The sequence below is a fragment of the Diabrotica virgifera genome, chromosome 1, assembly GCF_917563875.1.
Source record: "Diabrotica virgifera virgifera chromosome 1, PGI_DIABVI_V3a".
Lineage (NCBI taxonomy): Eukaryota > Metazoa > Arthropoda > Insecta > Coleoptera > Chrysomelidae > Diabrotica > Diabrotica virgifera.
Genome location: NC_065443.1, coordinates 140634768 through 140647040, shown reverse-complemented (window position 1 = coordinate 140647040; position 12273 = coordinate 140634768). Strand labels below are relative to the sequence as shown.

General features: G+C 34.3%; 1 protein-coding gene across 1 annotated transcript in view; it reads left to right on the top strand.

The window, feature by feature from the left end:
* Positions 1 to 12273, top strand: part of LOC126881080 (protein suex-1-like) — a 41040-nt gene that overhangs the window by 16380 nt on the left and 12387 nt on the right. The window contains exon 3 of the mRNA XM_050645119.1: positions 4689 to 4859. Within this exon, the coding sequence (XP_050501076.1) occupies positions 4689 to 4859 (171 nt within the window). The remainder of the gene's footprint in view (positions 1 to 4688; positions 4860 to 12273) is intronic.

The following is a 12273-nucleotide window of genomic DNA, read 5'->3' as shown; positions in this document are numbered from 1 at the left end:
TACAGTGACTTTATAATGGAAATTATTTTATGAGGAATGTCTCTTAGCTCTAAAATTTTCCATATAGCAGCATGAGACAGGCTGTCAAAGGCACGTTCGAAATCGACAAAGACCATATATAGAGGTGTGTTCCATTCAACCGATTGTTCCATTATTACCCTCACTGTATTAATGTGATCTATGCAGGAAGATTCTGGTCTAAAACCTGCTTGATTCGCTCGAAATTCAACCTTGTTTGTTAATCTTTTATGTATGATGATCGTAAAAATTTTATTTATGACGGTAAGCAAGGTTATTCCTCTCCAATTTTTGCACAGTGTGAGGTTGCCCTTTTTTGGAAGCTTAATAATATTACCTTTTTTCCAGCCCGCTGGAATGCGGTTTGTTTCCCACACCTCTCGGATTATGGGGAGCAAAAGTTAAGCGGTTAGATGCGGGTCAGTTTTAAGTAGTTCGGCAGCAATGTTATCGATTCCCGGGGAACTGTTATTTCTCAGAGATTTGATAGCTGTTATTATCTCGATTTTGGAAGGGGACTCGCAAGATATATGCAAGTCTACATTCTGCGGGTTTTCGACAATTTCATCCGCGTTATCCCTGGGCGTGCCTAGCATCTCCTGAAAGTGCTCTTTCCATCTCTCTACTTGATCATCCGTTGTAGTAAGTAATTCACCTGTCTTGGATCTTACAATGTTCGAACAGTTGGGCCCATTTTTTGTTAATCGTCTGGTAATTTGGTACAGCTCTCTAGTCCTGTTGTGTTGTGCAGCTGTTTCTGCTTGTTTTGCCAGTTCTTCAGCCCACCTTCTTTTGTCTCTTCTTGCATTCCTTTTAACTGCTTTATTTAGTGTTTCATATTCTTGTTGTCGGTTCGTTCTTCCTTCTACAGTTCTTGCTTGCAAGATATCTTTTTTTCGTTGTTTTCTTTCCTCGATAAGATTCCAAGTTTCATCTGATATCCATTCCTTTCTATCTTTCTCTTTTTTACCCAGTTTGTCTTCAGCTATTTCTGTCAGAACATTTGCCAAATCTTCCCAGCTATTTACTTCACGTTCTCTTGTTTTTACTTGAAGCTCCTCCCTAAACATGTGTTTTTCTGGAAGAGTTTTTAATTTGTTCAGGTTATATGTGGGTCTGTTGGTCTTTCTTGTGATTTTGTTTTTGTTTTTTGCCATCTTGATTTTAATGGTACCAATTAACAGATGGTGGTCACTTGCGATGTCTGCTCCTCTTTTATTTCGTACATCAAGAAGAGATGATCTCCATCTTTTTGATATGGCGATGTGATCTATTTGGTTTTCTCTGGTATGACCAGGGGCAGTCCATGTTACCTTGTGAATATTTTTATGTGGGAAGATGGTTCCACCAATAACTAAACGGTAATTGGAGCAAAAATTTGTAAAGCGCTCTCCATTTTCATTCATCACTCCCAGGCCATGTTTGCCCATTACGGTTTCTAAATTAATATTATCTTCTCCAACTTTGGCGTTCATATCGCCCATCACTATTAGGATATCGCCTTTGTTTACTTGTTGGGTTGTTTGTTCTAGTTGTTCGTAGAAAATGTCTTTATCTTCGAGGAGAGATGTGTTCGTAGGAGCATAGCACTGAATAACTGTTATCTTACGGTATCTGGTATAAAATCTGACAGTCATAATTCTGTCATTAATGGGTTTCCATAAAATGAGGCTTTTTTTGGCTTGTTTACTGAGTAGAAGACCCACTCCGCTCTCGTGACTTCCATTTTCTTTACCACTATATAATAGAAGTTCTCCTGTTTGGGTATGGTGTTCACCATTGCCCAACCATCTTACTTCCGATAGACCAACAAAGCTTAATTTATATCTGTTTAATTGTTTTACTGCTTGAGCCAGTTTAGAAATCTCATACAGTGTTTTTACATTCCAGCAACCAAATCGTGTCCGTGTTTTCGGTGATGCCAAAGTCGTCAACATTTGATCCGTCCGGTTTGTTTCTACCAAAGTTTCAGTAATAATATAAAATTTAAGATGGGTAGGTTATTGGCCTTCCGCACCCGAGTCTGGTGCCGGGGCTGCCGACTGTAGCTTCCAGACAAGCCTCAGGGGGTAGTGGTCCTGGAGGTGGCAACGACATTTCCTTCGTGCGAGTGCGTGTTTATTATAGGAGTGCGTGTCTGGTTTGGACGTTCTGAACGCAGTTTGATAGGTTGCGCGACATATACATGCCCCGCTTCCCCCACGTCCAGACGGCCCTTGCCATTCACCCACGGGCAAAAGGACTCCAATCTCACGCGGGGTGAGTTGGAGGTGGGTATCGGGGTTTGGTCGTTGAGGGTTAGGTGTCGACAGGATTTCAAGGAAGAGGACAGCGGAATGATGCTCCTATTAGTCGCCTTCTACGATCAAGTCAGGAGATACTGTGGGTGAATTCTACTTGGGCGGCCCGCATCGCACACGGGGTATTCTTCTACTTCTTATCCAGTTATTATTGTTGTCCACCTTCAATCCCCTTCTTATATGTACACTTCTAGCTCGGAATGGGACGTTTCGATACCGCCGGTTCATCGCCGGCCGTTTCGATGCCGCCGGTTCATCGCCAGTCCATTTCATCGCCGTCATATCTCGCATTTCCTAGAATTCCTAATTAATACTAAAAATAACTAATAATTGTAACTGTCGAAAATTCGGAAATATGTCAGATAGCGATTAATTGACTGGCGATGAATCGGCCGGCATCGGCATCGAACTGGCGGCATCGAAACGGCGGCGATGAAACGTCCTAGACCCTTCTAGCTCTATCCCACATTGTTTTGTCATCGATTTTTAGAGGTGTTTGCCTGTTTATCTAATGTTTCTAGCATTTTTTTTGTCCTTCTGTATCAGGTCGTGTTTCTGCCGAGTATGTCATTATTGGTCTGATGACTGTTTTGTAAATTTTGCCTTCTATTTCTTTTCTGGTATTTTTATTTCTCCATATTGTTTAATTCAGACAACCTGCGCCTGTGTTTGCTTTATTCACTTGATCTTCCACTTCTGTTTCGAAATTTCCGTGGATATATAGTGTGATGCCTAGATATTTAAACTCTATGACTTGTTCTATTTTCTGACCCTCTAGCTCTAATTTACATCTTAGTAGATTTACCGTGTCGGTGTATGATCTTCCGACCTAAAACCTTATTGTTCTTCTGCTAATGTTATGATTTTATTCAGTTGGTTTATTACTTTGGTTGTTAATTTTAATGTTGTGCTTAATAAATGAATTACTCTGTAATTATTCGGGTTCGTTCAGGTCGGTTTGTCTCACAATTTGAAGAGGACTATTAGGATGCTTGATGTCCATTCTTGTTGTATTCTGTTTTGTTCTATTAGATTTTGGATTAGTTTTAATAGTTGTGTCAGATCTTGTTCTCCGAACTGTAGGAGTTTATTATCACCACTTTTAATTCACCAATGGCATAACACAGAGGAAGAATTCAAGGAGAAAAGTAGGATTGGTGGAAGGCGAGCAATAAAGGAGAAGAGGAGTAATTGTTTTGAATCTCGAAGAGATTGGTAGTAGAGCAGTCATTAAGTTCTTGACTTCGAGAAGAAGTACAGTGCCAATATTTAATTTGTTTTGTTAGTGAATTTCATCAAAACTAATTTTCCCGAGCGTGGTAAGAGAACTGAGAGCGAAGAGATTTTGAAGAGAACTATTAATTTCCTGCTTGCTTTTTTATTCTTGGGAGTGCTAGAGTGTTTTGTGCTTGGGAGTGCTTTTTTCTTGGCCCCAAGTAAATAGAAAGAAAAGACGTGGGAGCTGTGAACTCTGCTGTGCCCAAATTCCCTGTTTGTTTTGATCAACAAAGTAATTAATATTCACCTTTAGAAAATTAATTACAAAAGGGAATAATAGAACAAAGAGGTGTAGATTGCGTTTGAAATAGACTATTAAAATTGAAAACAGTAGTAAATTCGGATTAAATATCTTCTCCAAGAAATTAAGGAATTTAATATTCACCTTCGGTGAATATTACCCGCGCATACGCGTAATATGACCATTATGTGCGCCAATGGTGAACACAAAACGCTTAATTGTATGTCAAAAAATGCACAATAACTACCTCTTAAAACACACCAAATTTCATTTGCATATCTCAACCTGTTTTAGAGCAATAAATAAATAGTCAGTTTGTAAGAAAAATTTCAACACCACGTATCTCGGATACGAAGCATTTGCAGACATACGTTTATAAAGCGCACTGTCATAATTTTTTTATGCAGAATTACCTCTTAAAGTTTGCGATACGTATATATAAAAACCCTGCATTGATGAAAAATGAGGCTAGTAGTTAAAGTACCTAACTTTTTTATTATCCTATATAAGCAAATGAATCAAAAAACAGAATGTTAAGAAAACATGAGGCTACAGTTGGGTTTCAGTATTTTCTATCTAGCAAGAATATTATTACAGAAATCTTGTTAAAGGCTATAACATATTAAAAAAAATCACTTGAATCGGACAACAGGTTTAGGAAATTCGAGACATTAAAAATGACCAATTTTTAAGATGGTTCGTTAATTTCTTGGAGAAGTGCATTTTCGACAAAACATTCCAGATAAAGACAAATATATCATTTTGTATTTGGTAAGTTTATGTTACTTGTTTCAAATTCCATTTGACTGTTCTTTAAGTGCTTTTGATATATTTTCGTATTTATTTTTTAGCTGGAATATGGGGAGGTTATGGTGGATATAGTAGCGGCTGGGGTGGTGGATGGAACAGCGGATGGGGTGGCAGTGGCTACAGGACTGTGAAAGTTGTAAGAGTAGTCCCAAGTTATAGTTCTGGATATTATTCTAGTCCATGGAGAAGTGGATGGAATTCAGGATGGAGAAGTAAGTAGTTTAAAACTAATTATTTAACTATTTTAGTTGTGATTTACAGTAACAATAATTTTAAAAGTTTGATTAATAAATTAACTTAGAGTTTAAAAGCCAATACAAAAAATTGAATTTTGAAGAGAAGGGATTTTTTTCTCTGGAAGCCATTTATTATACACTGGACATAGTGAAGTCAATTGACGTATTGTACATCTTTAATTAACTATTATACAAGGCTCTTGAGAATTTGTATAATAGTTATATAAACACCCGCAGACATTTAATATACCCTATATTTGGCACTAGTATATCCAGGAAACTTGTATCAAGGTCATCGAACCTTTTTACAACCTTTCTATAGGAAAAGTAAGTTCTGCCGAAGGTGCCCTAGTGTGCTAAAGGCTTGGGTGTCCCTGATTAGGGTCATCGAGTCATATTTAAATATGACAGAGAGAGAAAGAGAGTTCGCGGCAGCAGTCTCCTCTCTACTTATTGCATTATATTTTCATTTGTAGATTAAGAACAGTAACTGATTTCTGAGTTATCTTCTTGGTCATCTCTTTTTGTCTCTTTTCACATTTCATTTCCCACCAGTTGACACAAAATTCTGTTTATAGTGTCTATCCCCTATTTGCCAGCTCTCTGGGGGATATTATCTTAAACTATCTTTCTTATTTATTTTAAATGATTTCTTCTTTAGTTACAAGTTTGCAATTTATTATTTTTCGATCCTGCAATGATTATTCGGTGTAGGACCTTTAAACTTTTATTTTAATCAATGTCTTCAACCATGTGGCCGGTATTGTAATTTTTGATATACTGATTTCGGGATATCCCAATAAATATTTTTGTATATTTATTTAAATTCGCTTTTTTATTTATAAGAGCTCTCGTAGCTTGGCTAAGTTTACCCTGTTGGTTTTATCTTCTTTCTTTATATTTTCTGTGATCGTTTCCAATAGTAATATTTACCTATTTGCATGTTTGTCACCTCTCTATGTGTACTTCATTTTCATTCAGATGCTCTACTTCTTTAAATTCTGATTGTAAAGTTCTGATAAGCTATTGTATGTTTTATCGATGTCTTAAATTGTCCAGTCGTGGGCGCATACACTTGCAAAATTTTAATAGATTGCACATATTATATACATTTTCTATTTTTATAATTTTATCTCGGTTTTTTTCTGCACGATAAGCCGAATGCGCCCAACTGATTTAAACTTCGGATGACCAAGGGAGGTAAATTTTGATAGTTTAAGTTTTAGATAAGTTTTTATTTAATAAATTCAGAAATATTTTAAATTTTAAACTCATTTTTTTTTATTTGACTTTAATATCTTCTAGACAGCCTCATATTTTGCAATAAAAAAATTCCCTATATTTTACGAAAAATTTTTTTTTTCTGAATTTGGGGTCACAGACGAACTCCCTTTACTTTCCATATTTCAATTTCATATTAAGTAAATACCGTCTATAATGTGGAATTGTTTGTAAGAAACATTCCAATATTAAAAAAACTGTTTGTTAAAACTGTGACGACATAAATTAGTGTGTATTTTAAAATTTCTTTAGTTCTATGGTCAGAATGGTGATTCCTGTTTTTAAACGCTTTTTTTTATTTATTAAACGTTTTTATTTAGTTCAATCGTTTGCGTCAAATCTTTAGACGTTAATTTGACTGCCTTTTCTTCAATGCAAATGAACGAAATTTTGCAGACATATGCATTCGCGGGAACAATACACGAATAGTCGATAAATTTTTTTTTGTGTTTATGAATTGTTTAAATAAAAAAAATTTTTTAATGAAAAATGCTTAAATTCTCATGTTTTTTACAATGTAGAAACTTAAAACTTTTACAGATTGTAATTTTGATGTAACTTTTACTTTACGTTATGCTTTAGACATAAACAATAAAGTTTCAAATTTATTAAGTTTCTGTCCGATTTCTATCCAGTTTTCAGCGAAAAAAGTTATAGTACCGCAGAGAGACGAGTGCTGCCCTTAGTATTGTCGTGGGCTTCGACTGTCCATAAAACGCAAGGTTCGACTGTTGACTACGCTGTCGTGAACTTGAGCCCGAAAGTGTTTGCGTAAGGACAGGCTTAAAAGCCTGCATTGAACCTGCGAAGCTTACGTTGCATTAAGCCTAATGCGATCATTAAGGTACGTATCCATACTAGGGTGAACCCCGCTCGGTGTAGCTGCTCAAATGGATATGGCATGCGCTCCCCTACATATAAACAGCAAACCGGTTGAATCGAAGAGGGTAAGCGCCGAGGGGCGATCGCCGACGTATTCACTATGAGGAACTACTACACCGAGCGAGGTTTACCCTTGTATGAATACGTACCTTTAGACGGATTGCGCATCCAAGAACTGCATTGCGAGAAATTAACAGGGTCTACACCGTGCAATAGTAAAGTATTGGAAGAGATGAAAAGACTGCGAAAACTCTAATAGGTGTAAATAATGATTTTGATGATCAAAAGTTAAAATAAATGCAAAAATTGTATCTGTCATATACTGACATCATTTCTTTAAACATGATGATATATTTTAATGTTTGAAAAGTGTAAGACTAAAAAGTAAAAAATAAAAAAATATGAAAACATTTTTTTTAAATCGCTTTTTTTTAGTTGAGTGACTAAAATTTAAAATATTATAAAAAAATCAACTAAAAAGCAAAAAATAAAAAGAATCAAACTCGAAGGATTATTCGAAAAAATAAACGTTCGTTAACAAAATGTAAAAATCTAACACATTCATTAAAGAAAAGCGTTGGGCGCGTCTTCATCGAATAAACGGTTTGAGGATAGCGCCCCACGCTTTTCTTTAACGAATGTTTTATAGTTTTTCATTTTTGTAATGAATGTTTTTTTCGAATAATTCCGAGTCTGATTTTTTTATTTTTTGCTTTTTACATAGTTGATATTTTTATAATATTTTAAATTTTAGTCGCGTTTCTTAAAAAAATGTTTTAATATTTTTTTATTGTTCAGTTGTATTTAATCTTTATTTATGATATAAGTGTTAAAAGTACACGTTTAAGGCACGCATGTGAAAGTTTGCAGAATGAGCGATAGCGAGTTCTGCAATTCACATGAGTGCCTTAAAAACGTACTTTTTAACACGCATATCATACAATATTTTTTCTACAAACGTAATTACAGGACAATAGCTACAAAAACTTTTACTTGAACTTGACTGACATTCCAATTTTATATTTTTTTGACATTACATCAAAATTGCATATACGGCCAATACGAACTGCAGTGCCTTAAAATTTTTTAAAGCACTAGTGCCTTAAAGTAGCGTTTTTAACGCTCGTATGGAGTGCTAAAAATTGCATTTTTAACACGGTTTTAGAAAAAATATCTTTTACTAATGTTTATTTATCATTTATTGATACAATACTAACATTAAAATCATGAATACATTATTTTATTTCTTAAAACAACTTAATTTTTTTGTCAATTGTCATTTTTGACTTGTGGTCATTTTTAACTCCCGTTGGTCATCCGTGTAACAAAAAAAGGTTGGTCATCGGAAGGTTAACACTTTCTCTAATAAAATATATCAAACGCCGAGATTTTAAGACTATTTGGTTTTGTAATTTGGTTTAATTAATCGAAAAACTCAAAAAATTTCAAAAATATAATTATAAAAAATTACACAACAAAATGAAATTAGATGATTGCATTTCTTTTCAATTCGAGCTCGAACATTCTCTTCCACGCGTTTCGAGTTTTTATCTCTTGCCAGAACGACTTGTAGTAGCTCGAATTGCAATGAAGCTGTTTATCCGGTCTAGGACGTTTCATCGCCGGCAGTTCATCGCCGCCAGTTCATCGCCGGCCGATTCATTGCCAGTTAATTAATCGCTAACTGATTTATTTCCAAATTTCCGACCAATTTTCTACAGGTACATTTATTATTTATTTTTAATATTACATAGGAATTCTAGGAAATGACCTCGATGTCAAAAAAACGTCAAAAGTGAAAACCAATATTTTAAATTTCTCCGAAGAAAATATTAGTTTTTAGCGTTTTTTTTTTCATTAAAGTTCTACTGTAGTTCACCTAGGATTCAGACGTGTTTATCGGCAAGAGTAAAACCAAATTAAACAGTATCCGATTAAAATTTTGTCTTAAAATAGTTGTTCAAATTTGGTGGTATATAAGGAAGTTTGGATAGAGTGTTCAAAACCAATTAAATGGACCTGCAAGTCGGGGGGAAACCCCCTGACCCTGTACCCCCAGATATACCTAAAAAAAAAGATAAGTTTAATTAAAGATGTAAATATGGATATTTATCCAGTCGGACAGGTGACAACCTTTAATAAAAATAACATTTCCAATGAAAATAATCCGGTAAGTACTGATAATAATTTATTAATTAATCAAAATTCGTCAACAAATGATAAAATCGACAATATTATGTCAAAAGAAAGAGAGGAATTTTTGTATGTAAGTACTGATTTAGGGCCATACCATATTTATGTCGAAAATAATACAGCTGAATTCAAAGGCAAATTAAATGCTCTCAAAATCGGAGATATAATTCTCTCTAACTTCCCGCAAATAGATAACAAAATTATTAGTATTGATTCTATAGGTCGGAATAGGATTAGAATCAAGTTAAAAGATTATAAATCAGCGAATTTTCTAATAACTCATAAAAACGATAACATTTTTGTTAAAAATAACTTTGTATTGTACATTCCAAAATTTATTCTTCATAGACAGGGCGTCATTAGAGATATTGAACAGGACTTTTCGGATGCGTATATAAAAGATAAAATAAAACCATTTGATCAACATTGCAATTTTGAAGTTTCTAACGTCAAAAGAATAAACCGTAAAGTAGAAAAAATTACAGATGAAGGTAAGTCAATAGAGTATGTAGCCACTAAGTCTTGCATTGTTACTTTTAAATCTCAAATTTTGCCAAAATATATTTCTATTAATAAGGTTATTAAGGAAGTAGAACCCTACAAACAAAAGGTATTATTATGTTATAACTGCCTCCGTTTAGGCCACCTAGGTAGTCAGTGTAGAAGTAGACCGAGATGTAGTAAATGTCAGGAATCCCACACCACAAAAGATTGTACTAGTACTGACTACCTACCACGTTGCTTTAGCTGTCAAGGAAATCACCTTACAACTAATTTATCTTCTTGTCCAGAATTTAAAAGGCAAAAAATTGTGAAGGAAACCATGAGCTCTTCCAATGTTAATTTCTTTGATGCAAATAAGCATGTCCCAAAAATACATACGCCAACATAGTCGCTCTTAATACCTCTGACATGGAAAATAGTGTAATTTCCCCGACAAATTATCCCCAACGGATTCAATCTGGACTTACCCCATCTAGCATAATACAGTCTCATTCTTCTCAACCCCAATTCTCGCAGACTCAGAATTTACAACCCAAATCGTATAAAAATAATTTTACTAATTACATGTTTTCTTCTCCTACATCTTCAAGCCCAAACAAAAGGCACAGGCCAATTAGCCCTAATCCCATTGAAATTTCAAGACAAGAAATTCTTTCTCAACCAAACTCATCTTTTGTCTCGGGAGGAATTTTTAATAGTCAACATTATTTAAAAAACTCAGTTGGAGTAAAATCACAATCAGAGGAATTAAATTCAACAATAAGTTTAGTTTTAGAAGTAGTTCTCAATATTATAAATAATATAAAACATACAAACAATTTTAATGTATCAGAGTCAGAAATAGTTCAATTAATTAGTAATCATGTAAACCAACCCCTGTCTTCAAATTCGCAGACATCACAAATATGAATATGCTGCAATGGAATTGTCGTTCAGCAGTAGCTAATAAAGTAAATTTAGAATATCTGCTATATCAAAATCAAATTTCCATAGCATTACTCTCAGAAACCTGGTTTAAATCAAAATACTATTATAATTTTAAAGGTTATAATTGCTTTAGATCAGATCGTGCAGACGGGTATGGTGGAACTGCCATTTTATTAAAATCAAACATAAGATGTGAAGAAATAAATCTTAAAAATAGACATCCTTTCACTCATAAATGTATTTCAGTTCAAATTTTTCGAAACAAAAATCCTATTAATATTGTCTCAGTATACATTGAACCAAAAACCCAGATATCTGAAAGACAATGGTTGGAATTCTTTACAGATATTCCTAAGCCTTTTATTATTGGTGGCGATTTTAATGCCCACAGTATCGCATGGGGCTGTGAAATTGAAAACAATTATGGTAAAAAACTTTTAGAAAGTATTGATCATTGTAATTTGATATGTCTGAATGATGGGTCGCCCACATTAGCAACTAGTAACAGTCCATCTGCTATTGACTTAACATTTTGTACTCAAGATATTTCAAATTTTTTAACGTGGAGTGTCTTACAAGATCCTCATGGATCCAATCATCTTCCGATTATCATAAACATGGAAACAGATAATACAACTTCATCTCCAACTGAAATCTTTCACAAGATCTGGAATCTTAACAAGGCCGATTGGGACTTATACACCTCTGTACTAGAAGCTGAAATTTCTCCCGGTAATTATCAACAGTTAATAGCAAACATCAATAAAGCAGCCAATTTAGCAATACCGAAGTTTTCATCTAACGTCATACATAAGAGACAAATTTCAAACCAATGGTGGTGCGAAAGTTGTAAAACTGCTGCTGATAACCGTAAAATTGCATACGGAAAATATAAACAAAACCCTACAAGGAATAATTTATTTGAATTTAAGAGACTTGATGCTGTCGCAAAAAAACTCTTCAAGCAAAAGAAAACACAGAATTGGATAGAGTACTGCGAAAGCCTTAACTCCAAAACAAAAATCAGTGAAGTATGGAAGAAAGTAAACGCCTTTAAAAACCGCAAACAGTCCAACAAGTTTCCAATAAATCCAAATTCAAGCTGGCTAGATGAATTTCATAATAAAATATCTCCTCAGTGGGTACCTTCCCAATATTTTCCAGAATACAGCGAAACAGTTTCAAGGGATAAGTTTGGCTTAGAACAACCATTTAAATTGTGGGAGTTAGATCGAGTACTTAGTCAACAAAATAACAGTGCTCCAGGTAAAGACAATATTTCATATTCCATGATATACCATATACCACTTCAATATAAAATATCATTATTACATATTTTTAATGAAATTTGGAATGACACGTCACAAATTCCAGAGAGTTGGAAGGAATATATTCTAATACCTATTAAAAAACCTGGAAAACCAGAAAATTCTTATAGTTCATATATACCAATATCCCTAGCTTCTTGCTTCCTAAAGACGTTAGAAAGATTAATAAAAAATAGAATTGAACACTGGTTAGAGCAAGAAGATATTTTCCCAAAATCTCAGTATGGATTTCGAAAATCAAAATCAACTCAAGATGCGATAACTTCCTTAGTCTC